The 27,988-nt window shown below is 31.7% G+C and overlaps 1 protein-coding gene across 1 annotated transcript; it reads left to right on the forward strand.

Annotated features, from left to right (window-relative positions):
- Positions 1-624: 624 nt before the first annotated feature.
- LOC128174205 (uncharacterized) lies at positions 625-17,730 on the forward strand. The gene is made up of 5 exons (XM_052839816.1): positions 625-725; positions 9,630-9,819; positions 10,564-10,674; positions 17,358-17,415; positions 17,709-17,730. The coding sequence occupies exons 1-5, from the start codon at positions 645-647 to the stop codon at positions 17,728-17,730; spliced, it is 462 nt and encodes a 153-aa protein (XP_052695776.1). The 5' UTR covers positions 625-644.
- The last annotated feature ends 10,258 nt before the right edge of the window (positions 17,731-27,988 follow it).

Here is a 27,988-nt window from a genome sequence, read left to right on the forward strand (position 1 = left end):
AAAATAAACTTGTATAAATTGCTACGACCACAAGACTGACTGGACATTACTGACCAAATAACTGTGTCGAAAAAGAGTGCCTCCACAAATATACTTGATTTTAAAATCTTCAATTGCAACAGCAAAACATATTTAAATGATGATGTTTTGCTCACATTATATTGTTTTATTGCTTATTAGTGCCTAAAAAACAACAACACATCACCCAGAAGAAAATTTTATTCTAGAACTGGTTGCAATACAAGTTTTTATCAGCGGACATTAATTTTTTTATTGGAAGTTTCGCAGAAATGAAAACAAATGGAAGATATCTTAAATAAGATATTTGAACCAATCAACACGACAAATGTATATTACAGCCATTCCCTTCCTAAAGTGGATATTGTTTAACATCCGAAATAAAACCACTGAATTTTCCAATCGAAAATCATTTTCATCACCAAGTAGAAAACAGTTAAAGAAAGAGACACCCCCAAACTAGTATTATTTTGAAATGCTTTACACTAATCGTATTCCGAAATATGATAAGTGACTCACATTTTACAGCGCCCCTAAACGGGTATCAGTTTCGGATAACATATAAATGCGCTGATCCATTGAAGTAAATTACCAAAGTGAACTGTTTGCTGTTCAAGGAAAGCAACATGGGACTATCTTTACAGGCTCAATTGTGTGTTGTTGTTTTTGGAATATTCTTGTCCTCTTTTATCCATCTGCACGAGTTTGTAAGTAATATCATTTTACAAGCGTTAGCCAGGGCAGAAAATAAATAAGCTTTTACAATTATTGGACATAATCATGTATGTTGTTAAACTAGTAATCTGCAAATAAAATTGATACATTTTAATTATATAAGATCTACAGTTGATTTATTTTAATACTTAAAGGACTATCTGTCATTCTTACGTTGGCCTCTGCAAAATGCACAAATGGGGCGATTAAAACCAATCATTAAATTCTAAAAAAAATATTGTCGTCTACATGCCTGTACGAGATGCTATAAAAGTTTATTTCTCGATGCTAGAACATCGGTGCATTATGCACGGATTAAGCAGGGTGTATCTATTTTTTCATTCAGTCATCCTAGGTATACATGTATCTGATGGGAAGGTTTAAAGGTAATCTGGTCGCCATATTTAGCAAATTTGACTGTTATACATAGATCGTAATTACTGTATACATAAAATGGTAATTACTGTTTTTAATCAGAGTGAAAACTTCTTATTTTTCGATAAAGTAGATGCCACTCGAATATTATCGTAAAGTACATTACTGCCATCCCGGTGCATAATCAAATATTAACTACAAATAGCTTACAATCATTCCTTAATCTAAAATGAAATAGAACAACACAACCCCGTGGTTTCCACAAAACAATAAACATATCAAGTAAAGAAAACCATCTCATTTTTTTAAATGCTGCTAGAATCCTATAATTTCCTGTAATAAATAGTTATCGTTCAGTTTGTTTAAAAACCTTCCCAATTTTTTTGCAAGGAAAATGGCTTGCTGCATCACACATAACATGGGATTCTTGCAGCACTTTTCAAGTTAAGCAATGTTCAAACTGATACGTATTAAATGTGTAGTTCAAAATATACGGGGTAGTGTTGCCCAGTGGGATGTTTATATCCCAACAACGACAACGGAAAGCCTGGCTGAGAGATAGATTTATAATTCATATCTTTTAGCGAATACAGGTATTGATAAAGTTGACGTGTTTATTATCCAAATGTTTTGTTCTCAACAAATCACACCAAAATACTTTATTAGAATTGTTAGATTTTTTTTTTTATTTTTAATCTATATACAATGCTTTACGATCAAATTTACACAACATTTCACTGTCAGTCATGACGACATCAATGTGTAAATCTACGCAATACCAGAGATAATACAGTCTAATTAAAAAAACAAACAAACAAATTATCTCTGATATGTTTTATTAGAATTTGGTCTATGTTTTGCTGTTTTAATATTTGAATAGGTATTTGATAACTAAGATTTTTTATTTAGCGGAATAACATGTAACTTTGATATCATATGCCTCCTTAACACCCCTGCATGGTGTTGCGGTTGGTTGCTTTCCGATCTAGATAGCCAGACAGCACATACTCTTACACATCTGCATGTATGCAGTTTAGGTTTTAAAAAACTGTGCAACAGGGAAAGATTGGATGGTTTTAAAGAAATCAGATCTGGTCGTCATAATGAGAAAGTCAAAATGGTACGTTTAGTTGCCCTCCCATCTAGACAGTCAGACTGCTTACACCCTTGCATATTTGTATGTATTCAGTTTAGTTTTTTATGAAACAATGTAAAAGGAGAAGACGGGAAGGTTTTAAAGACATCTGATATGGTCGTCATAATAAGGAAGTCAAAAGGGTAAGTTTGGTTCCTTTCCGATCTAGACAGTAAGACTGCACATACCCTTACACATCTGTATGTATGCAGTTTAGATTTCACAAAAAAGTTTAAAAGGAGAAGACCGATAGGTTTGAAAGAAATCTGATCTGGTCGTAATAATAAAGAAGTCGAAAGAGTAAGTTTAGTTGCTTTCGCCTGTAGAGAGTCAGACTGCATATACTTTTAAATAGCTGTATGTAAATAGTTCAGTTTTTACAAAAATTGTTTAACAAGAGAAAGAAAGATCAGAATATTATGTGCTTTGTAAATACCCAACATAAAATAAACAAACATTAGCACAATATAAATTTTTACTTAATGCATTAAGCTTTATAATATCAAGAAGAAAGAACAAATTCAACACATATTTTATACAATGCATCTGTAAGATAGTCATATTCCTTACTTGGGTGTATTTTTTAAATTTGTTTCATAGTAGACTTAACTTAAAATCAATAGCAAAAAAGCTTTAAAAGTCAAAACAATGTTAAGATAACTCTTTTTTAGATACTAGAACGGACAAGCACACATTTGTACTTCGGAAGATTAACTATGTCTTAATTCTTTATTGAATAATTATCCTTTTTGAAAAATAATAGTTACTTTAAAATATGAATTCTTGTTGGAAGTATTTGAAATAGCCTAAGCCTGATGAATTTTTAATGATTTAAAGACACTGTCACCCATAATATAAACTTCATATTCTTTATTGTCACTTAACACGTTACGTTAACTAATGTATCCAATTCGTTGATCTAAAATATTGAGATACAAACCTTGTAAAGTTATTAAGAACATATGCGCATCGAATACCCCCTCCACCGTAAAACAAAATACTTCAAAACCCGTGCACTGTAGACTAAAAAACTGTACAAAGCATATAGTTACATATGTACACAAAGTAGTATTTCAAATGACAAAGCTTCTGAGTGTTAATACTGATAAAAACCTTCCGCAAATACCTTTCAGTACATTGAAAAGATAAGTTTTGGAGGAAATGTTTAGATAACCCATTCCTTCGGACTTTTAAATACAAATTAAATATATTGGTTTAATACATATTGTTTGGTCCCCATACCTGTAATATATCATACACAATTCTATGTTACTAAGTACTCTCTCTGTTACAGTTAATAGAAAAAAATGGTTTGTTTAACAGAGTAAATTTACGGAATTGAAACGGAATCAGTAAAACGTAGAAACTAATTTTATATATATCCTATAACAAAGCAAGAAATTAACATCCAATGCAATAAATCGTACTTTTTTTTTTTAGTATTTTTGAAGTGTTGAAATATTCAAAAAATGTTTGAACACTGTATGCAGGGATTATTTAGGTGAGCGTTTTCAAAGTTTGTGGGATATCAACTGACATAAATGAATATGCCAAACTACATATTGTATTATCCAATCGCCCATGTTTTCATTTGTTAGTGAAAGGTATGTTTATTAACGAAATGAAACACATTTTTTAATAAGCCAAATACTTATTTTTTGGTAACGTTGCTTCAAAACGGTAAAGGATCTCAGTTTCGGATACACTAAAATGAAAAAAAAATAATATGGTAAAGATGATTTATTTCAGCAAGAGAGTAAGCATACTTGATTTCAGATTAAATAAATGTTATAAATGATTGTTATCATGATAATCGTAAAGAAAGTAGATATTGTTTGTTCCTGCAACAAATTATTTTTAGCAGCTTTGTGCAAAAGTCTCAAGTAAACTTTTCTTTTCAAAGTTTTCTGTCGTCGTCGTTATTGTTGTTGTCATTGTCCTCTTCAACATCACTTGGCCAATTTAAACCGAACTTGGCAGAAACCATTATCGAGTCAATCTCTCTTTAAAGTGGAGATTATTTAGAGTCTCATTTTCCTCTAAAACTATTTTGGAATTTTAAATAAAATCTTAAAATGATGTTTAAATAAAGTTAAAAAAAAAAAAACCTGCCGACCAGTATCTATTAAGACCAGTTCTCTGTAACTATCAAAATAGGTTGGCCACACATAGAGAAAAATATAGTTTTTTATGACATAATTTTGTAAAGATAGGTCAATGATTGTAAAATGTAAAATTGGTTTTTGATATTAGTCCTCCGTTGTTATGGAAACGGAGAACAAACTTCCGCCATATTGTCAATTTTGAAAAATGTGTATTTAGGATGAAATGTAGTGTTTAAATATATTTACAAGATTTCAAAAATGTCAAAACAGTTATTTTCTACAACTTAAATTGGAAATTATTAAATTGCATTGATTATTTTAATTTCAAATCTATTAGATGTAATATTTTTAATTCCAAATTTTCTCATATGGGGTAAATATTGATAAGTATTCAAAGACAAAAAACAAAAAAATTGCAGCCGTTTTAATAAAGTGTGACAATTAGATATGAAAGACCAATATGTAAATATTATAAAACATGTAAATTATTGGTGGGCAAATAAAAGCCGTAAAAAATATACAGACATAAATATTCATAATTATTCAATATTTGAAGTATTTCTTGATACCTAGTTACTCCCCTTTACAAACTCTCCAGTGTCTAGAGGTGCAAATTGTAGTTGTAAACAATGTGTTTTGACATTTTGACATTTCTCCTGTCGTCTGTTGCGGTGTTTACATGAAAGAAGTCACAATGAAGAAAGAAGGTAATTTTTATTTACAATTACTTGTTCTTGAACACATTCACAATTATCCTAGGTCTAGCTGTACTACTGCAAACATATAGACTCTATTTTAAATGTTTTCTTTCCCAGGCAATCCCTTATGTAATGTAACCATATGTAACATTATACTCCATATTTTATAATGAATTGTGATACATGTAATAAAATGTAAGACAGGATGGTACAAAAATTAATCAAAATAGATAATATTCAAATAAAAACCAGTATTGTAGGCCAAAAAAAAATGACCCCCAAAGAGTAAGACATTGTCTGTACATGCATATGTAGGTCTAGGAATTGTGTCTTTTACTAATACATACTACAAGTATAATGACTTCCCTTTAATATATAGTTTGAATAATGTTGATTGTTTATTTCATAAAAAAAAATATCTGGTTTTTGTTTTCAGTCAGGCCAAATATATGCATGTATATTTATAAACACACATTGCAATGACATCATAATCGCAGCTTTTCTGACTTTTCCAGCAGAGCTAAAAAAACACCTCAGATGTATTATATAGGACTTCATGACAACCCCCCTTTATAAAACTAAATATAAATATAACACATTTTATGATCATGCTGTTGAGATGCGAGCTTGATTTCATTAAATTCAATGGTATACTCTAAATTATACCCCAGAAGAAGCTAATATATATAAAGCCATAGGCGTCGGAACCGGGGGGCTAAAAGTAAGACCTGCAAAGTTAGACCTAAGCATCACAGACATAGCATCGGGGAGGGGCCAGCCCCCCCCCTACTTTTTCTCGCAGCAAACAAAATTGTTCCTAAATTTACCATTAAAAAAATTGATAGTGATAATGAAATTTGAAGACATAGGTATAGTAGTCCCCTCTCCCCCCCCCCCCCCCCCAAACAGATGAGGAATTTCATGATTATGATTTTGGGAATTAGCAATTTTTGCTTGTCAAGATTTCTGATGATCAGTCTAGCACCCCCCACTTTCAATTTGCTTCCGACGCCACTGACTAGTCAATATATCTAATTGATTGGGAGTGACTCCATTTTGTATGAAAATTTAACATCTGCATATGTTAATGTTGATACATTCAAGGTGTTTTTTCGAGCTCTGCACGATAGGTCCGAGAAGTTGCGATTGACATCACAACCGGGAATATGACTTTATGACCATCAAAGAAACCATCACATCAATTCACATTAGGAATAACATTTTTAAATGTTATTTTAGGTGCATAAACTTGCTCATTTAACACTTTTGGCTGTTCACCTATTACATAAAATGGTGTTTATTGCTACATATTTTAACCATAAATAAATCATTACAGAATTTGGAGTGCTCAACCTCTGATCTTAAGAGAAAGGAAAGCAGTTTAGATGACATACCACCTAAAAGTTTAATGACAATAGTGAGTACTGTAAAAACATATCTATTTGACATTGTTCTGAATAATTGCATAGGCCCCTACTTGGGTGTAAGCTATAAATAGCAAGGTAATATCTGTTACATGTATATATAACTTTATTTTAAGGCATTGGTTAAATGTCATTCAATTTGTCTATCAATTTGTTAAGATCTAGTTGTTAATCAGATCTATCTACTTGGCTAAAAAACAAATACATACAAAGAATTTCAATGGAAAGCTGCTTTCTTTCTTAATTTTCTAATGGTTATAGTGTTTTTGTCAATAACTTGTGTCTTCCTTTGCTAGCCAAGTGCCTGATAAGTTATTCTCATCGGAAAACTATGAATCTAATACTTGGTTAACAAAGATGAATTGTATGTGACCAAAAACAAACCAATTAAGCATTGGATCTTATAGTGCATGGCTACCAGAAGCAATAACTAAGGGTTCAGAGTTACATTTGAATTCAAAAAACTAAACTCTCTCTCTCTCTCTCTCTCTCTCTCTCTATCTCTCTCTGACTCTCTGATATATTAAAATAGTAGTAAAATGCAAAATCATACTTGTGTAAGCTGAAAAAAATGAAAAGCCATATGTCTTTTTTAAATATCAATGAAATATATGTTCAGAATGTCAATCACGTTTACTTAACAAATTAACTCATTCACAGACTTTCAGCACTTTGATATTATTTATTCTGTAGAATGTGAGTTATGCATCAAGTCAGTCAAGTCAGACAGGTCAACAGTTGACAGGGAGCCAGGAAACAGAGGACTCAACAGTTCAACAAGAAGAAAGATTTGAGAAACTAAATGACTTTCTGTGTGTGGAGTAAGTCCGGTGAAATGTATGTTGAATAGAATGCAGGACTCAAGTGAAAGAACTCAGAAAAGATACCATGCAAAAGCTAACCAATATGTTTCTCTAGTACTTACAAGCAAGCAAATTTCCAGTTTCTACTCCAGAATTACAATTAAGGAGAACAAAATGGACAGAGACAATGTATTAGCAGCAGCAGAAAAGGAAATATTATTTCTGTTCAAAAATGAGATTTTGAAAGACCTTTCATAATATTCATGTCTTTTATTTAGAATTGAACAGCTATATTGAAAAGTTCATAGAATATAAACTTGGTTGTTACAGTATGATCAATTCACATCTTAATGAACTTTTAAAGTTGTCATTTATTAGCTATGTTTATATTTGAGGAATTATCATAGTATGCAACATTATAAATAAAGCCATTCCATGCAACAGTCTATAGGCACAACCATGAGCTTTAACAATGATCATTGTGATGTCATAAATATGAAGTCTTGACAAGTCAAAAATTTCAAAAAAGTCAAAAAAATCTTGCTCTAGTTTTGTTAATATAGGAAGAAATATTTTCCTTATAAATATCAATGCAACTGTAATTGTGACTCAGATTTATAACAAAACTGATTTTACAGAGCAGAAATGGTCTATTTTATTGTATCCATCAGTATATGCTTTTTTGTACCTTTGTTATTTGTATTTCAGAGTACAAATTCCTGTCGATAGTCATTATACATATATGTTCTAAATTGATCTACTGAGGTTTAGGTGTGTACCAAAATTACTTTACAATGCCCTTATTTATTATTATATTATTTCGATTTGGGTTTCAAATACTGTCGTAGTTTATCAAGTTACTGGTATGAAGTTATAGAAAGGTTCTGTATGCTGCGCTACATGATCCATGTATGAAAGCTGTTATTTGGCATATTAGTGAATCCAGATGGGGGGGGGGGGAGGGGGTGTTCTAGAATTTTTTTATTATACCTGCATTTATGATTAGATTTTTTCAGTCTGTGTTTTTGACACTGTCATAGCTGTTTGGATGTGAAAAGATTTGGTATGCTGCATTACATGATCCATGTATGAAAACTGTTATTTGGCGTTTTGGTGAATTCAGGTGGGGGGGGGTGCTCCAGAATAATTTTATTATACCTTTATTAATGATTATTGTTTTAGTCACTGTCATACTTTTTCAGATGTGAAGCTTTACCTTGTTGAATTAGTTATAGAAATATTCTATATGACACGCTACATGAAACATGTACAAAAATTTGTTAAATGTATTTGGCATATTGGTGAATCTAGGGGGGGGGGGGGGGGGGAGTTGGATTGTTCCAGAATAATTCTATTTTATCTTTATTTATGATAATATTTTTTTTCAATGTGTGTTTCAAACACTGTCATATTTTTTCAGTTGTGAAGTTTGAATTGGTTTAATTACAGTTATACGAAGATTCTGTATGATGTTCATAATCCAAGCATGAAAACTTAAATTTGGCAGATTGCCAATTTGACGACTTTTCAAATGGGTGCAAACAACATTTGTAATTATTTGCCCATCAATATTTTAAATGATTTTTATTATTTGTGGCCTCTAGTTTCAGATGATATGAGTGATATTCATTGATGATCCTGCATATTCCTTTTATTCTGAACCAACTTTATTCAATTTTTCATTTTTTTTCAAAATCTTAAAAACCATTTTTTTTCAATTTTATTACTTTGTATTACAATGTTTCAAAATATTCATGCAAAATATAAAATATTTCATTTTAAAGTGTTGTTATTGTAGTTTCAAAAAAACATTAGTAATGATGGTTTAGTTTGATGCAGAGGTGTAAAACAAATGGTGTAAAAAGCACGGATTTTACCAAATAGCTATGCAAAAATCGGCCAATTTGGTCAAACAGTTTGCATTCCTGTTACCATGGTAATGGGCGTTGCTAAGAAAAAAATATGTCATATATTTTAGTTATTACCTAAAATGATACCATATGACAAGTTTGAAGAAATTCTGAGACATGATGTAGCCACCCTATTTTGAATATGTTTGATTTTTACAGAGAACTGGTCTTAAGAGTTTATAATTGTCCTAGTTTATCATAAAAAACAAGTATACATGTTGATATATTATTATTTCGTTTGTTTCTGCTGACCTAGTTTTTAATTTTTGGTCTGTATCAAGTAAACTTTATTTTTCAGTTTTGATTTTTCAAGGACACATTTACAAAGTTCCCTTATTATTTTAATTAAACATAATATTTAAGTGTTGCTACACATTATTTTATTCATCAGGAAAGGGAATCTCAGTTATCTATAAAACGGCTCTGAAGTTAAAAAATATTTTGCAGAGAAAGTTGGACGGCTTTGAGTTTCCAGTATACTCAACAGAATATTGTCCCAGAAATGAAACAGAATGGGAAGAGAGGTCTACTGCTATTAACTGTTCTGACAAAAATGGATACGTATGTTTACCGAACAAAAACATTACGGAGCTGTTAGAGTTCTGTTATACTATTCCTTTCATATGGATAGAAGAAGGTAAACAACATAAGTTGCATTTGAGTAACTGTTTTCAGAAGCATTTATTTTATGTTAAATGTTTTTGCTTTATTATATTACACTGGAAAAAGTAATGCCACACCGAAACCAATATGCATGCATCAACCAACCTCACATTCAAATACAATTTGTACTATGCATGTTGATTACACGGCTAGAAATGAAAAGCAAACGTTAAAAGAGTTCAATTTAAAAGGGAAGTATAATTAAACTTACCTAAAATCTAAAAATCAAGTAGCCTTGATTTTATAGTTCAACAATCTAACTTTTTAAAAGTTTAAATAATGTGTGTCATCACATTTTCTTCTCTATTGAAACATTACCTTAAAATGATTTATCAAAGTATACATTTTAGCATTAAATCACACTTATTTTTATCAATGTCAGATGGACACTTAAGTGTTTAGATTATCGTAGTTCCTTTTCTCTTTTTTAAACCTTAAATTAAGAATATGTTGAGACCAATTTATTAAAAAATTGCTAGTTTGTTAGACAAAAGAGATTTAGATGGATGGAGTAAACAATTAAAATACTGCCAGACGAAAAGACCAACAAACGACGGACACCGGAGGACTAAATAAGCTCCCTTTGAGTTTTAGCAAGAAATATCACATGACAATAATTTAACTTATTTCATATTTCTGTGATTTAAAACAACTGTGATTTGGAGCAAATAGTAAATGTTTATGCTCAGTAATTTTTTTATGATTTGATTTATTTCAGGTATTTGTTTGTATTTGAACAAGCGCCCCTCAATAGTGCTTTCATATAACTGCAGCCAGTTCCAATTTGGATGTCCCAATGCTACTCATAAATCTTTTGATCTTTTTGAAAGTAAGTCAAAAACATTAGATTTTCGACACCAACAATTGTACAATTATTGTACAACACATTCTAGTCAAAACGCATTAAACACTGCATGAACTGATTTAAATTTTAAAAAGTTTAATAATGTTCAACGCATAAATCCGTCTTTAAGGAAGGAGTCTTCTTATTATCAAACATAATTCTTATAATAAGAAATTCATGAAATTTTGACACAGTCAGACGGATCATATTACCAACTGATTCTATCAGTTTAATCAAATTTGACCTTTTTGTTTTCGCATAAAGGTCAGGTCAAGGCCACTACCTTTTTCCTAAACGTAAAGGATGATAAAGATAAGTGTAGCTCTTTGTAGTTCTGTAGACAGTTGTTTAAGATTTGAAGATTATAATCTTCAATGAAATCATAGACTATCAGAGTGTCTTTCAGCTTATACTACTAAATTGGAATAACTATTCATACTAAAACTGATATCGCTAAGCCTGCATTTCCTCTAATTTTAAATTTTGAAGAAATTTGGATTATTTTTTCTATGCTTCCAATCATAAAATATTTCTGATTTTTATGTATTATGAAAACTTTATATCGAGATATAAATTGACAGAAAAGCTAATATATTGACCATTTTATAAGAGAGAAAAAAAATGATTTTAGTGATTTTTTCACAAAAATCAATGTATAGAATAGGCGCTTTAAAAAGCTATAAACATGTAATTTGATAGGCAAATCATATTTTAAAAACATATTCTGAAGCCCAAGTATCATATCATTAGTTCACATTAGTAAAAAAATCCAACATTAATGTTATTGTTTTTAAAATGCTAAAACAGACTGATTAATCTGCAGCAATTCTGAATTGCGAAACATTTGATATTTTCCTACGCCAAGAATATAGTCATTGTTAGATTCTAAACATTAATTACCTTTTTCTATGCCAAATTGTATGATAGTAAAAAAGAAAGAAAAATATACTATTTTGATTTCCTTTCATCTTTATTTAATTAACAATTAATCAAATTTACGTTTGACAAGTCGAGAACCAGAAAAGACTCCTTCTTTAAATCATAAATTGATAGGAAATAAAAAAAGCAATGAATGAAACATATTTTCTCACAAAATTGATTTAAAAAACCTCTCACTAATAAATATCTGTTCTCAGTTTAATTAAGTTTTAAAAAATATGTGTATTTTACTTTACTTTTGCATTGAATAGTTCTAGTGCAAAACAATATTTACAGCTTTAAACCAACTCTGGTATAATTGCAAGCATTAAGAAAATTTACCATTTGGTTATTTTTAAGGGACATATTCCGCACTTTGAAACAGATTAAAAGATGTTACAATAGTAACAAGTGATTAGTAATATCATTGTCTACCTTATATTTAAAAGTACTAAAGGACTATGTGCGGTTTTATGCGTTTTTTGCCCCCAAAATCAAAGTTTTAGAAAGAGCTTTATAATAAGGTGAAAGATAGTTAAAATCATATTGGAAATAAAGGTGTAAAAGGTTATCACCACAGTGACGTCATAATGTAGAAGTGACGTCATGAAGATTGCATTATTTTGATAAATTGTTGTTTTGTAGCGAAATATGGGTGTTTTCCGACGGTTTTTCGACTGGGAAACATCGAGCGCAGGCTTGCTCAAGTACCATATTTTAGTATAATGTGTATAACTATCTGACAAAAAACATATGTTAAAATCGCAAGTGAGCAGACCTGCTCTCTATACTTGCGAATCCAAACTATATAGCAAAAATGAGAATATTTTCATTTGTCTGCAAATTTGCGGGATTTTGGCCATTTAGCTGACGTAATAGATACACAGCGAATGAGGAATGATGACTAAAATCATTATTAAAGTTATAGGCATCATCTATACAATGATTTGTGAAGATTTTTTTTTATACGATACTATTTAAAAATTGGTTGAAATCGGGGGCAGATATTTGACCATACCGCACATAGTCCTTTACCATCTGGTTAATAGAGTGGGTCATATCAAAATATCAAAATGTATCAAATTTTGCAACATATTTTGAGTGTTACAAATGTAGATTTTAACAATAGATCATTAAAAAAAAACCCCTGAAGATAACATTATTATGTGTTTAAAATGTTTAAGGTTTTTTATTTTTTGTTTTATGTTATTTTTGATTACGTATTCCAACAAAGCTTGGTTTTATCATAGCGTCATACAAGGATCATGTCAACGCTCATCTACCGATCGACGGCAAAAATGATTTAAAAAAAATAAAATTATCCTTAAAAAATCTATATCTCCATTTTGTTTGCTGTGTTCAGTTTGATAAATGGTATCAAAACAATTCCATAAAAGTTATAAATACACTATATTTTACTGGAATGCGCAAAAACATGCGGAATGAAAACTAAAATCGGCCTCATAGAATTAAATTCTAGATTATTTTAAGACTACATGTAATAACATTTTTTTTTACCATCAATATCCTTGTGATAGTGACAAATAGAACATATAAAATGTCTTTAAAGTATCTAAAAAGTATTGTTATGCTAGAAAATACTCTTTCTAGTTATTAAAAACAAGGTTTTTTTCAAGTACGTATCGATCATGAAGGTTCATATTTTATGAAATGCCATAATTGTTTATATTTGTTTCGTTGTGTTTGGTTTTGCGTCCATTCTTTTTAAGCTTTTAATCATTTTGTGTGCTTATTCTTATCAAAATTCAGGTTTCTCCACTATTGTCATTACTTTGGCTTTTTAACCTACCTTAGTAAAAGAATAAAGTGAGTTTTTCTGTTAAAATTTGTCCATTGTCTGTCGTTCTTGTTGTCGTAAACTTTTCATATTTTCATCTTCTGCACCAGAACCACTGGACAAATACTAGTCAAACTTAGGACAAAGCATCCATGTGGTAAAAGGTTTCATGTTTGTTTAAAGAAAGGGCTAGTCCTTTGTAAATGGCGACCTAAATAAAATAGTCTACTAAATATTCTTCATCTATTGAACTACTGTGGTTATTCAAACCACACTTGGCACAGGGTATCGTTCGGGAAAGGCTTATTAGTTTGTTCATATGAAGGCCCCCTTTCAAAAGAAAGGTAATTAAGAAAGAGTGAAGATTCGATGAGAAACTTTAATTTTTTTTTTTTATCCAAAATCATATATCCCGTAATAAACAAATTTGTCTATTACCTATTAATGTATGGTAGATTTATTATTTTAAGTCATGGCCCCAAGAGGTCGGTAAATGGCTTTAACTGATTCAAATTGACAAAGAAATAAGAAAAAACACATGTATAAGTCTTCAGAAACATAAAAAATATAATTTAAAAAAAAAAAAAAATAATAAAGCTGAAATACCAAATTCAATGTTAACCGTTTGGAGATGAATTAGGGGATTGCATCTACTAGTAGACGACATTCTTTTAAAGCAAACAGCTAGTATCTGAAGATTTTTGTAGATTAGATTTGTAACGGTGAGTTTTTAGTGGCATTATCTATTCCAAATAAATACATTAATGGGTTAGAGATAAAAAAAAAAAACTTGACCTGAAGTCAATTGAGGTCAGGATAAAATTGTACACATACATATTCTGATTAAGACTAGATGGCTAGCTGATTCGCTGTAACTGATTACAAGTGCAAGCATCTTGTAATAAATGACAGGGATCGAGTTTATTATTTTTTTTTATATTTGGAAATCATTAACATTTTAATGTTGCAAAATTTGTTGTCCTTAAATTGAATGTTTCTTTTCGGTACTTACACAAGTAGATTAATTTAATTGAATTGAATCAAACTAGAACGAACGAGCTAAAATAACATTGTAAAACAGTTTTTTTGATGGCTTATTATTAGCTGAAACAAATAGATTGACACTGTACACTTAGATCCCATTGTTTGTATTATAATGCCTTTAAGGTACCTCACTACACCCATACTTTTTAAGACACTACGTCACAAGATAGCGATTTAAATGTTTTGATAAACTGTTTATATCGTTCGATTGGGTTGTATATCGTCCTAGCTCAGTGGTTAAAGTATTGGGATTCTGAACCGCATATCATGAGTTCGAATCCGCCTGGAGATTTTTTTTATGTTTACGCAATGACATTTTTGAAAATGTAATTTTTCATCCAAATTTGCAGATTGTTTTGCTTAATTGACTTAAATGCTTCTTATCCATTATGATATTGTAACACAGCACAAAGAAAACAGAGTACTTATGCAAATAAGTTTAATAAGGTTATAAAACCAATAATACAGATAATATTTCTTATGATTAATAGTTCTGATATAATATCACAGTTCTATCCAATTATACTTCACTGATAATTCATTGTCCTTGGAATCAAAGCAAATGATCAAGGAATTAAAGTCACTGTCAGATTGCGGGGTAAGCCGGGAGTCTTTGCACGTAGGAACATTCCTCACTGATGGTGGTTTGAGGACTGACTCTTCTTGACCAAGTACGGGTATTAAATGCGTCCGAGGAAACAATGGGCGGTTTCTCTTCATATCGTAGTGGACAAATGTATAGATGAAAGAACATTCATTATTAGTTTGATGTTTATGCCATGGGGTTTCACGTAGTCTATGTCCATATCAAAAACAAAAGAGGTATCAAGCACTTCATGTTCATTTATGATTACCACGCCATGGTCAAGATATTCATATCAAACCCAAAAGAGGTACTGAGTACTTAATGTTCATTTATGATCAGCACGCCATGGTCTAGATGTCTCCCTGGCTATCAAATTAATCCGGCAAAAAAGGTATGTTTATTTATGGCCATCACGGCATGGTGAAAATTATTCTCGGTTGTTATCGGGTGTTTGTACTCTCATCCATAAATCCAGCACATGTTTTAAATACTGTCTAAGTAAACGAGTACAAAAATAGATAAATGCAACATACACAACGATTATAATAATAGCACAATTCGTTGTATCTAATTGTGTTACAATATCTATCATAATCAAGTAATTTTCTGCTGATTTTGGAAAATATTTCAAGGTGTAGTGAGCCACCTTAATCTCAAATGATGATGCTTGATAAGTAAAGTTATGTTGACCAATGTTACTCAGGTTCCCTTGGACCTCTTCTTAGTTTCAATTTACACACTGTGATCTACGCGGCTATGTTAAGGCCGTCCGAAGCTAAATACATATCGAAAAATGATACTATTTTAATTATATATCGAAAAATGCTTTAACCGAGTGAGTTTCTTTAAACTTTTATTACATAAGTTAACAGTGGCATCCAACACTATATCTGATGTATTTTTGTGACGTCATATATTTTTCTTAAGCGCGTGACGGGTGTATTCTAACACGGTAAATAATCTATAAAAATCGCATCGGCACAAGTGAATACTGACATTAAATCAAAATTATTTTTATGAGAAATCCTTCGATAAGTAATGTATTTTGCAGTTCTTGCTGGGGGTTCATATAAATATTTCGTTTATTTGAAATATTGTCAAAACATTTCGCACCGCCATTGAAATTAGGCATATTTTTACCTTTTAGGCTCGATTTAAACACAATCGGGTCAATCGGTAGGTTTCCCCCAGCAAGATTCACAGTGGTACTTATTTTCTCTCCCGATCTCACGTAAAATATACTAAGATTGTTTTTATCTTTCATTTGTGGCAAGCCGTTTTTTTATATGCACATACATATCACCATTCATTAGATTACACGTAGCAGGGGGAGTCTCAAAACCATTAGTTTATGAATAGTTATTTACCTATTACGAAGCTTTAAAACTGTTGATTTTTTTATACTCCATATCGGTGATATTGAATTTAGTATCACTACTGAGTATTTACAACCGTGTCTATGTAAAGGAATGAAGCGGTTTTATTATGCACAATGAATATCACTTATTACGTTACGATACATTCCCTAAGAACGATCGAAAGGAATGCAGATCGTGACGTCAAAGTTAACTATGACGTCATATCTTATGAAGTACAGACAAGTGACTTTCTACATAGCGCTGTGAAATTAATCGGGCAGCCTTAACATAGCCGCGTATGTATGACACATTTAAAATGTATATATTCCCTAACTAAGGAATAGCTTGAAACTCTCACATTTTATGCAAATTTTCTTTTTTTCGGTGGCCGACTTTAGTATTCATTGAGCATGTTTTTGCAAAATCTAGTAAAATACTGTGTGTTTATTCCTTTTAACAAATCATTTAAATACCATTTATGAAAAAAAGAAAGTAAACAAAATACAGCTCAAAATATTAAAAATTTATAGAATAAAATGTTTTTAACGATTTTCTATTGTCTGGAGCTTTTTCATTTTGTTTAATGACGTTTCGATAAAATGAAATTTTTAAAGACTACGTTATCAGAGAAAACACAAAAGAAAAAGTAAAAAAGTGTACGCCTTTAAAATGTTACACACACAGTTGTGTTGTACTCAGGGTTTCTTTTCCATTTTTGATTAAATCCATTGCACTTATTTCTGATAAAATCCATTGAATTAATTGATATTTGTAATGCTCAAAATATATAGCAAAGTTTGATGAATTTTAATATTTTTTGTCAACCCCCGACCCACCTCCCCCATTACAATTTTTTAAAACATTTTTATTGCAGTATTATTTAACAATATGAATTAAATGTTTTATTAACATACTGTCACAAGCTATGAAATATTCACACTTTTCTTTTTCTTTTTTCTAACAGACCCAGAATGCACGACCATTAAAAATGGATGTTTCTTAGCCGAACCATCATGTTACAGGTAAGATTAATTTATTTTAAATACCGTAAATTGGATTCACTTTATATAGATTATATATTAATCAATACGCAAACGATACTAGATTTATAAAATATAGACACTCAAACATGTTGTATAGCACTCGATTATAAAAAAGATACTTTAAACGTTTTAGATCAGCATAAATATATATGCTAACTAATATACCTTTCTTGTCAACTCAGTCACTTGAGTGACATATCCGTTTTCATTTGTCGTTGCGCGTTATGCCAAGCACATGTTGAGTGTCTTTCATAATGTTTTTGACATTTTAGCTCACCTAAACCGAAGGTTTGACTGAACTTTTCTGATCATCTGATCGTCCGTCCGTCAGTGTGTCTCGAAACTGTTCACATTCTTTACTTACTCTCTAGAGCAACTGGGCTAAATTTAACTAAACCTGGTGCAAAGCATTCCTTATAAGAATTGAAATCCAAAAGTAAAGCCACAACTTTTTCTCTCGAAAGGCAGCTAATTGTAAAACCGTAACAATGAGGTGCGTGTCTTAAAAAATCTTCTCAAAAACCACTGTACCAGAAATACCAATATTTGCATCAATTTTTGTATAAATAGTAAATATTCTTAATTGTTAAAATCGTGACGCCTCGACTAATACTGTGGCCCCAAAAAGGGTGCAAAGTTTAACATAGAATTATAAAAGTAAAATATTTTAATAACTACTTAAATGCCATTTTATAAGATTATGATACAAACGTGCAAAGATAGTGTAGATCTAAATTGTGGAAACCGTGGCCCCCAGCCCAAAATAATACTGTGGCCCTAGGAGGTGTTGAAAGTGTATCATAAATACATATTGGGGACATGTTAAAAAATCTTCCTCTCGAGAACAAAACAGCTTCAGTTTGTGATATTAATAATCAATCATGCTAACACAGTGTTCTCAATTCTAAATTGTTAAAATCCTGACCCAGTACTGATATTTGGGGACCCAAGAGGAGTTTAAAGTTTAACATAACAATATATATAAATGGACATGTTTAAAAATCTCCCTCCTCGCAAGAACTACAATGCTACAATTCATTATATTACTATGCAAGCAAGATGTTTAGTTTATAAAACAGATGAGAATGTAACATCTAACAGTCAGGGGCAGATATAAACTATCCCTGTGGTCATTTAAACAACAACAACAACAACAACAACAAACTTTTAAAACAATCATTGTTTACTCACTCTTCTATTCAAGCTATTCAACATTCATTGACATTACAGCCCAATCTGGTATTGATATCAAAATCATTTTACATATACTGCTTATCAGTGATTTTAAGCAGCCAATAATTACTTAACTATCAATAAGTGCATATGTTTTTGAAGAAAGTTATCAACTATTTTCATTTAAAATGCAATATTCCACTAGGTTGCATGCTGACTGACTTCTTCATGCTAATTGTTAGATCACAATAAATTGCCTAATTGTCTACGGACTTTTTCGTTTTTTCCCGATTATGACAAAGAGCCCTCGGCGGGGTGCTTGTTCTTTTAGGCAGCTGATTCTACTTCTACCTTTAAAGAATTCCGTGTTGCTCTGCTTTAAATTCGTATTTATGTTCCTTAGCTTTTATGTTCTAGCCAAGGAGACTGAGCTTGTTTTTTGCTTAAGCAGGCATAAGACAGAACACAAGTGTAAGAATGAAAATTGTCATTTATTTAGTAAATGACGAAAAGATATATACAAAATAGGGGGCATTCAAAAACATGTTACATAGTAATAAAACATGTGGTGCTGAATGCAACCATGACCCCCTATTATACACACATATGTAAAATAAATATCTACACAAAACACAAGATAGGGGGCCGAAGGACTAGAAATAATATGTAACACATGTACAAAGAATACATGACAGACCCCCTACTGTAGACACATAAGTAAAAACAAGCATCCAAAAAACTGCCTGCCCACAAAAAAGGTGGGTAGAAACCAAAAAACTAGGCCACCAAACCACCCACCCAAAGGCTGCTATGAAGGACTATAATAAAACAAAAGCAGCAAATGAAAATGAAAATGTATATACATTAATCCAGATTAAAATTTGAACACAAGATGTGAAGATGGAGTATAGATCTAAACAGACAACCAGTATAACAATCTATTTGCAGAATAACATTTGTAAAAAAAAACCAAAAATCAAACGATGAAGGCAGACTAATTTCATTTTGACATTGATAGTTGGAGACTTCTCAATAAATAATACAAATACTCAGAATATATGAGGGCAAAATAATATACATTTAGACATTCACAATAGAACTGATTCAGCCCTACAAACCAAAACAACAAAGATAGACCATACATACTAAGGATGTCTACTTTGATTTACATTGGTAATTACAAATAACAGTAAATAACACAAAATTAAAATTACACAGTACCTGAAAGGACAAAATTAAAGCTGTGTTCTGTACAGAGCAGAACAGCGACTAAAAGCATCATACGCTACATGAACGACAGTCACATATCCGGTAAACCAGCAAGGTCAGACACATATATACAAATAAATATTGCCAGAAAATTGTAAAAGGGGCACATAATTTGGGTGTCAATACCCACCAGCAGTAAACATTAGACCAAATTTTTGGCTTTTGACAATGGTCGATTGGGAAAGACAACTAGTAATATACAGGAGTACCTAATGAAAAGTAAATGTAAATAAAAAATTGTAATTCACAGCAGCCCACTACTGAACTGTGAATCAAAAGACAGCAGACAACTTCTGAACTGTACGTCACACAATATTTTAGATACTCCAGCAGCAGCCAAATGTTGGCTTGTCATGTACAATACTGATGAAAGCTTACATAATCACCCATATTTCTTAAAAACGGAAGGAATTTATACGTATATAATTTAATTCTGGTTGTAACGTGGCATTTGATTGGATAGAAAAATTAAGTTAAATTTGTATAACCTGGTTTGCACGTCACAAGACACGTCACAATGCACCAACGTCAAAAACGTACTAATTCGCTTGACGTTACGTTTGAATTTTGAACAGATTTATATCATTTTTAAAAGTAAAACGGACTCAATTTGTACAGCAAATTCCAGAAAATTAAATTATAAGAAATGAACTCAATATCTACCCAAGTTATACTCGTATAACCTGGGTTGGAGCAATTTACGCTTTTTTATAATCCGCTTCGCAAAAGACTTTCGGAATCTTTTGGACCAATAAAGAAAAAATCATCTATCATATGAGACATACCTGCAGCATTAAATTTTGTGCACATAGCCCACTGCAGACCTTTGCTAAGGGATTCAAATATTTGACAAGAACTGCTAGCTCCCTTAGGCAGACATTTATCATAATAATAAAGACCCTGCCAGGAGAAACCGAGAAGCTTGTAATCTTCTGGGTTTATAGGAACAATGCGGAATGCGTCCTGAATATCTGTTTTTGCCATAAGAGAGTCCTTACCAAACTGCCTTAACAGGGATGTTACATTGTCAATGGAATCATATTGAACTGTTGCACACTCTTGAGGGATTTGACTATTCACAGAATTGTGTTTTGGAAAAGACAAATCATGTATTACTCTAAATTTTCCTGCTTCAGATTTTGGTACAACTCCCAAGGGAGATGAAATAAAAAATTCAAAAGGGGGAGATGGAAATGGACCTGCAATCCTACCTTTATTTAAACCTTGATCTATAAAGTCTTCTATAACTGATGGATATTCAGATGTACTTTTATGATTCCTTGAAAGTGTTTGAGTGGGTAGACCTACACATCCTAGACGAAAACCTTGACTAAAACCTTCTATAAGAAACTGCAGTTTCTGTGGGTCATAACCTTCTAAAACTCTACTCAGACTTTCTGCCTTGACTGGTGTAGGAAGGCTTAGTATAGTTTGATTTCTGGGCATCTGGGCATTTTGACTTGGGGTGATTTGATTTGCACCGCATACAGATGTGTTTAAAGGGGCAGGGACTTCGGCTGCAACGTTCGCCTTTGTTGAATTGAAAGCAAAATCTAGTACGAAAGGGCTGATTCTGTTGTGGCTTTTGAAATTGAAATTTTGTAGTTGCCGCTTTGAGGCGTAATTCCTGAACGGGATTTTGCCAAGGGGCATTAACTGTTTCCCTAAGTTTTCGAAAATTTTCATCATACATTCTAAATGCCTGATCCCCATGTAAGTATTGCATTTCCCGGATCATATGGCAGTATTTGAGAAGGTTGGGGGCTTCAGTGGGAAATTTTTCCAAATAAAGTGCTGAAAAAATGAGGAAAGCATCAGTCCACTGGCCGAGTGAGATGGGAACTTTGGACTTTTGGCCCTGATGCAAATTGATAACCCCTGTTGAAATGGTAACAGAAAGGGGTTCATCTTTGGTGTCTAGTAAAGATTTTAAATCAATATACTCATTACACCAAATGTTCTGTCTTAATTTAATGGACAGTGAGGCACCCAAAGGAATGCCATCTTTAATGTCTAGAGAATGTGTGGATGACCTGGCTGGCTCACCTAAAAACACTTGATCCAAAATGGACCCAATGCCGGATGTACTGGGTCCTGGTTGGTCTGATGGAAGTAATGGTGATTGCAGTTGTCCAGATGGAGGAAGCTCCTGTTGAGGCTCAGTTGCTGATGGAGGCTTCTGAGATGTTTGTTTCAAAATGGCAGCTGCCAACTTGTCATAGTCTATTGCAGGGGAAGCTTCAGCCTGCGGAAGAACGTCACAAGAGTCAAGGCTGTGAACTTCAACCGGATTGGCTGCACTGTCGGTGGCGTTAGGAACTTTTCTTTTCCTTTTCGATCTCGATGGATTCATTGCATCACCAGCTAACTGGCGCTTTGGAGGCATGATGGTGACCTAGAAAAAATTGATTTGTTATAGTAATTCATGTATCTATTGTACGAATAGACCTTGAGACCATAGTGTTATGCATAGGAAGCATTTAGCCTAACTATATGCATAGAATTTAAAAATAAATTCTTCATAATTGACAAAACAATTGGTTACAAATTCCTGTGTGATGTGAACATATGTAGTACTTCCTCTAATTCACTAGGAAATAACAGACATATTGAACACATATGGAATCATTGATCAGTAATCAGAGTATCCTGCATATGGCTCCACATCATCAACCTTACAGAAGTAACCATTTAGTAACACAATATTAGAAAATTTTAGAAAATGCGAAAGCATTGCAGATATGAAGAATTCTGCAGTAGATGATAGTCATATAATCATGTGTATAGTCCCACACAGAATTTAATACATATGATCTGTTAATACACTGCTCATAAATCTGAAGTAAAATGCGTATGGTCCCGCATAACAAAATAAATATAGTCATGTTCAATAACCAGAGTATTTTGCGTATGGTCCCGCATTAGTTATGAAGTAATCAATTGAACAGACAAAATTGTATAATACATGTGGTCCTGCATAAGTGAACAAGATATCATAACAGGCCTTATAAAGCATAATTCATGTTTTGTTCTGCGTATGGTCCCGCATATATAATGAAAAATGCCACAATGTTAAAAATATGCAAGCTGTAATTCTTGAATTTCTATTAACACATATTGAAAGTTTAAGACTATACATATGGTCCTGTAAAGTCAAATAATTCACATTTTGCAAATTAAAATAATCGTGCAAGAAAAACAAGATTACGCATTAAGCCAGTCTTAAGACTTGTATATTAAAGCAGAAAACGTTATCTTATACTGGCCTGAGTTTTGGTTTGAAGTGCAGTATTGCTGAGCGTATGCTGCGCCAATATTTGTGCATTGGAGAGGATGTCACAACATGGACGGATGATCTTGGGCATTGTAAATGAACTCCATCGTGGCAGAGGAAATTCAGATCACTCCAAAAACCTCGGTGATGCCAGAAATAAATTCCCTCGTGCTTGGAACATTGTGCCTTGAGGAGAAGATTGGCCTCGACAATTTTCACATTGAAGTCCCTTGATGAAGCCCAAGGCTGGCGGCGCAATAATTGTCCAACAATCACGATTGGGATACCCACTCCTTCATGTAAATAGGACGCAAAGGAGAGAATATCAGTGGTCAGTTTATTCACATCACAACGCAATAAGTCATTCTCTCCTATCTGAATAAAGCACATGTGTGGTGTTGTTGATAAACTCACAAAGGCTGGTAGCTGCGCCACTCGTAAACCTCCTCGTGAACATGTGAAGACATTAAAATAATCCGAGTCTAACTTTAAATTCCGCAACTGCGAGTTAGTCTGCATATAACGTTGAAGACGGGTAACGAAGGAATGCCCAATTAAGCACACACTGAGGAAACTCGAATTGTCCATGTTGTGATCCATCTCCATATCCGGTTCTAACCAGATTGCGCACTAAGCTGGCGAACCAAAACAATGTAGCGTAAATGACTACTCCAACACTCACCGTGTTCGGCTCAACGATGTTAGCGTAACATCTAAGTTTCTCTTAGAGTCCTCGTGAGACGGTGGACAAAAAACTTCGCTAGTATACTGAGTAAGATACAAATTTCACTGACAGCAATAGCGTGGCTTCTTGTTCAAAATAAACAGATCAATAAGAGTCACGTGACAAACTGAACACATCTGATTGGACTAGAAGCACAAATTAAGGGTTAGGGTAAACATAGACCTCAGGAGATTACATAAACAAAGTATGGAACAGTGTAAAGTGAGATAAACAAACAAATAAACGCAGCACGTCACATAAAAGTTATTATTTACAATAATCACTAATTTCTTTTAAGGGATTTTGAGATAGTTTACAGTTTGTTATTGTCAATTTTCATGATAAAAATACTTGCATAACTCTTTTGATCACACACTTTCTTAATACAATTATATTCAACTAGTTATTACTCAATATAGACAAGCAAAGGAATATAACTCTGTTGTGAAGAAGCAAAGGAAGATTACTCCATTAATTGTTAACCCCATCTAGGAACTCTTTCACATTATCTTAACTCTGAGAAGCAGTTTCATTGATGTTTTTCAGTCAAAAAAAACAATCAGAAAACACCAATATTTTGAGACAAATAATCAACTTATCAAAATCTTCAAGACGTCATTTCTACAATATGACATTACTGTGATAATAATCTGTGTCATATCCACTTTGAATTTGTTTTCAAGTAACTTCAACATTATCTTAAAAGCTCCTAATAAAACTTTAATTTGGGGGGGGGGGGGGGGTGAGAAATGCATAGTATCCAATATAGTCCTTTACAAAACTTGTTTTTCGCAAATTTAATCAAAATTTCAAGAAATATGAATATAGGAGGAATATAAATTAAATTGGTAACTACAAAATGTTTTTGATATAAATTAAAATAGCATAACAAATTGAAATGCAATAAAATTTATACCAAAAATGAGGTTATTAAGCATAGAGATTCCCATGCTTCGTTTAAAAAAATAAACAAAATTTGAGATATTTCTAAACCATTCGTTTAAAATATGTCAATTGACATTATAACTAAATAGAAAATTTGACTCTTGATAAAAAATAGGTGCCTAACATTCTATTAGGAATATGATTAATGGTATTATGGAAGATAAATTCTTATTTTTTATTTATTCTTAGTCAATGTTACCATGGCAACGATGCCCTTAACAATCAAAATTAATATTGATATGAAGCATTTCTTATGTTTACATTTAGAAAATGTGTCTGTATTAATTTGAGCAACATTTCACAAAATTGTTATGCAATATCATTTTTTTTTTCATACGGTGTTTTTTAATCTCTTTGCAGTTTAAAAACTGCACCTGGTGTAATTTCTCAATGGTATTGTCGAAAAAATATTTTCTTGATTTTATGCAATATTTTATTAATATGATTAAAGATAGGTATTGTTTCGTTTAATGGAAAAAAATGTTATTTTTTAATTAAAAAAGAAATGTTGAAATGACCTTGTGGTTTTACTTTTCAATATTTATCAATCTATGAATATTACTTTGCATTCTTAATTGCAAAAAAAGTGAATTGCGTTTAAGCACTGAAAATAAGATGTTTAATGGAACATGTATATCCCAGCAACAAAGTGTCTAAAAACAAAACGAGGTTTATTGATATTCACTGTTTATATCTAAACATGTTTATAAATAAATTATCTAAATTTCATATTTTTAATAAATTGCCTTCTGCGTGGTTCTTTAGACGAGTAGTACTGAATGTTTTAAGGGTTTAAGATTATTGTTAAGGATTTACTATGCAATATATATTTTTTCTTGACATATCATTTCCTTAGAATTCTTGTACATGTAAAATGCTTTAATGCATTGCTAAAAAAATGCAATTTAGCCAACATTTGAAATTTAAGGCACCTTCTTTACTTTGTAATAAGACAAGTTTAGATTTTTCGCAATATATGCATTTATTAGACTTATCATGATGCATTGCTGCTTAAGGTATCGAATGATATAATATGAAGTGTTATATTAGATAATGTTTTCTCCCTAAAAAGGCTCACATCACCAGCATACGATCAACAAACAACACAAGAAAGCAGCATTGAGAACATCGCATGGATCGTAACTGGAGCAATCTTTGGAGTGTTTCCGCTTATCTTTATTTCCTTATGTCTCTTTGTCTCTAATAGAAAAGGTAAGCCTGTTTATAGTCTACGATTAATTTTAGGTTATTCAGATCACGATTTTGTGGTTGACTTCAACAAATACATTTATTTATTTAAATAAATAAAAAAATCTAATTTTACTCAATGCAAAAACTGCATACATATCACTTGTTTGTAGTTTTTGATGTACAAAAAAAATCGATGAATACCCCCCCCCCCCCCGCCCTCCCCGAAAAAACCTATGTACATTTTTATAACTGAATTCTTTTTAAATTATATGCTATACAATCTAATAGAGAAGATGATATTACCAGCCTAGTGATAAATATCGCATTTTTATAAACATTTGTATTAAACATGGATGTCTTCATCTATATAGTATTTGATGTTTAAAATACTTGAGTTAGTCGTGTGCATCTTTACTTATAAATGTTTTGAGTTGCTTTACCTCAAAGTCTAAATACTCTTACCTCACAAATGTACCATGGGATTTGATAGAGTGCTAAAAATGATTCTAAATGCTAAAATCACCAGTAAATAATGTTTGAATTAAAGTTGTATCTGATTTTTTTTAACACTGGATTTTCTTATATAATACTAGAAAATCAAACCCACCAACGACATGATGGTGTAGAATATTTGGAAGACGAGACGTCTCAACTTATACCACAGAATCATCCTGATAGAATGGAATCAATTACAGAAGGTATGAAACTAATAACCTGTAGTAGAATAATCTAATGTCCACATTCAGGCTCGAACCAAATGCTTTTAAGTTTGAAATTCTGCACTCTACCGCCTGAGCTAAAGGAGAAACCCACTAGCAACTGATAGTAGGAATAGTAGACTGCTGCGCCTATAAAACACACAATCACTATCATATATCAAAATTTTGCCAAATTCTGGAATTTTTTGCAGACGTGTCAGCTTTAAAAGGTGACTTCTATGAATTGTATGTTAAATTGCCACCCATCTGAAGTTGACTGGTCAGAAACGTATTATTATTACTAAAAACTGGCTATACGAGAGTAGAGTCATGATTGTTTTTATAAAAACAAATAACATACGGTTTTTAAATGCATAGAGATACTTATGATATCTCACTCCTAACGTTTTGATCTATTTGATATCTCACTCCTAACATTGCGCAGATGATCATTATAATGGAAAAGAATATATTTTTAATTATTAAATGATCACGGACATACTATTTCATAATTACACAACTTTTGTACTGAAAATCCATTTGAATTCGAGAAACAAACGAGTTTTCGGGGGAATGTTTTGTGCGGAAGGTTTATTTTTAATACGAAATTAATAACAAGCAATTTTATGAATTTTTAATATACTTTTCCTTTTATATACTTGATTAATTTTTCACATTTTTCAACAGTTGATAGGTTTGTAATATACTCTATAGGTTCTGTTTAACATGTACATACTCAAATCTTGAAAGAGTGATTGACATAAAAGTTTGCAAATATATAGAACAAGACTGAATTTTTAAAAGCCAAATTTTGCGAGAATTTTAACTTTGAAGCTATATATCTAAAATTTGACATCACTGAACCCCCCTCCCCCCCATTGTTTTATTATGTCGAAATGATACTGAATACATATGTAGGCAGACTGGATTAATCTAATAAAATTCTTAATATTCCAATTTTTTTTTATTTCAAATCAAATTGCAACAATTATTGAAATTGTCTATTTTAACTGCTAAACGTTCAAAAGAAATTAACACCGCTTTGTACAATTTGTTTCGTAATCTCTTTATTTACTGTGACCATTGTGCAAATTTAAAAACATTATTTGAAGAAAACAATTTGCTTATTGAACAAAAAATACTGACAACAAATCCTAAATAAGCTGAAATTGCATTTAAGGTGCAAAGGGTAAAATATTGACCATAAGTCAGAGGGATAAACACCGATCACCCATTTTCTTTGTAATTTTTAAGTTTGTTTTTTTTTCTTCTTATTTC

This window comes from Crassostrea angulata, chromosome 2 (genome assembly GCF_025612915.1).
Source record: "Crassostrea angulata isolate pt1a10 chromosome 2, ASM2561291v2, whole genome shotgun sequence".
Taxonomy (NCBI): Eukaryota; Metazoa; Mollusca; class Bivalvia; order Ostreida; family Ostreidae; genus Magallana; species Magallana angulata.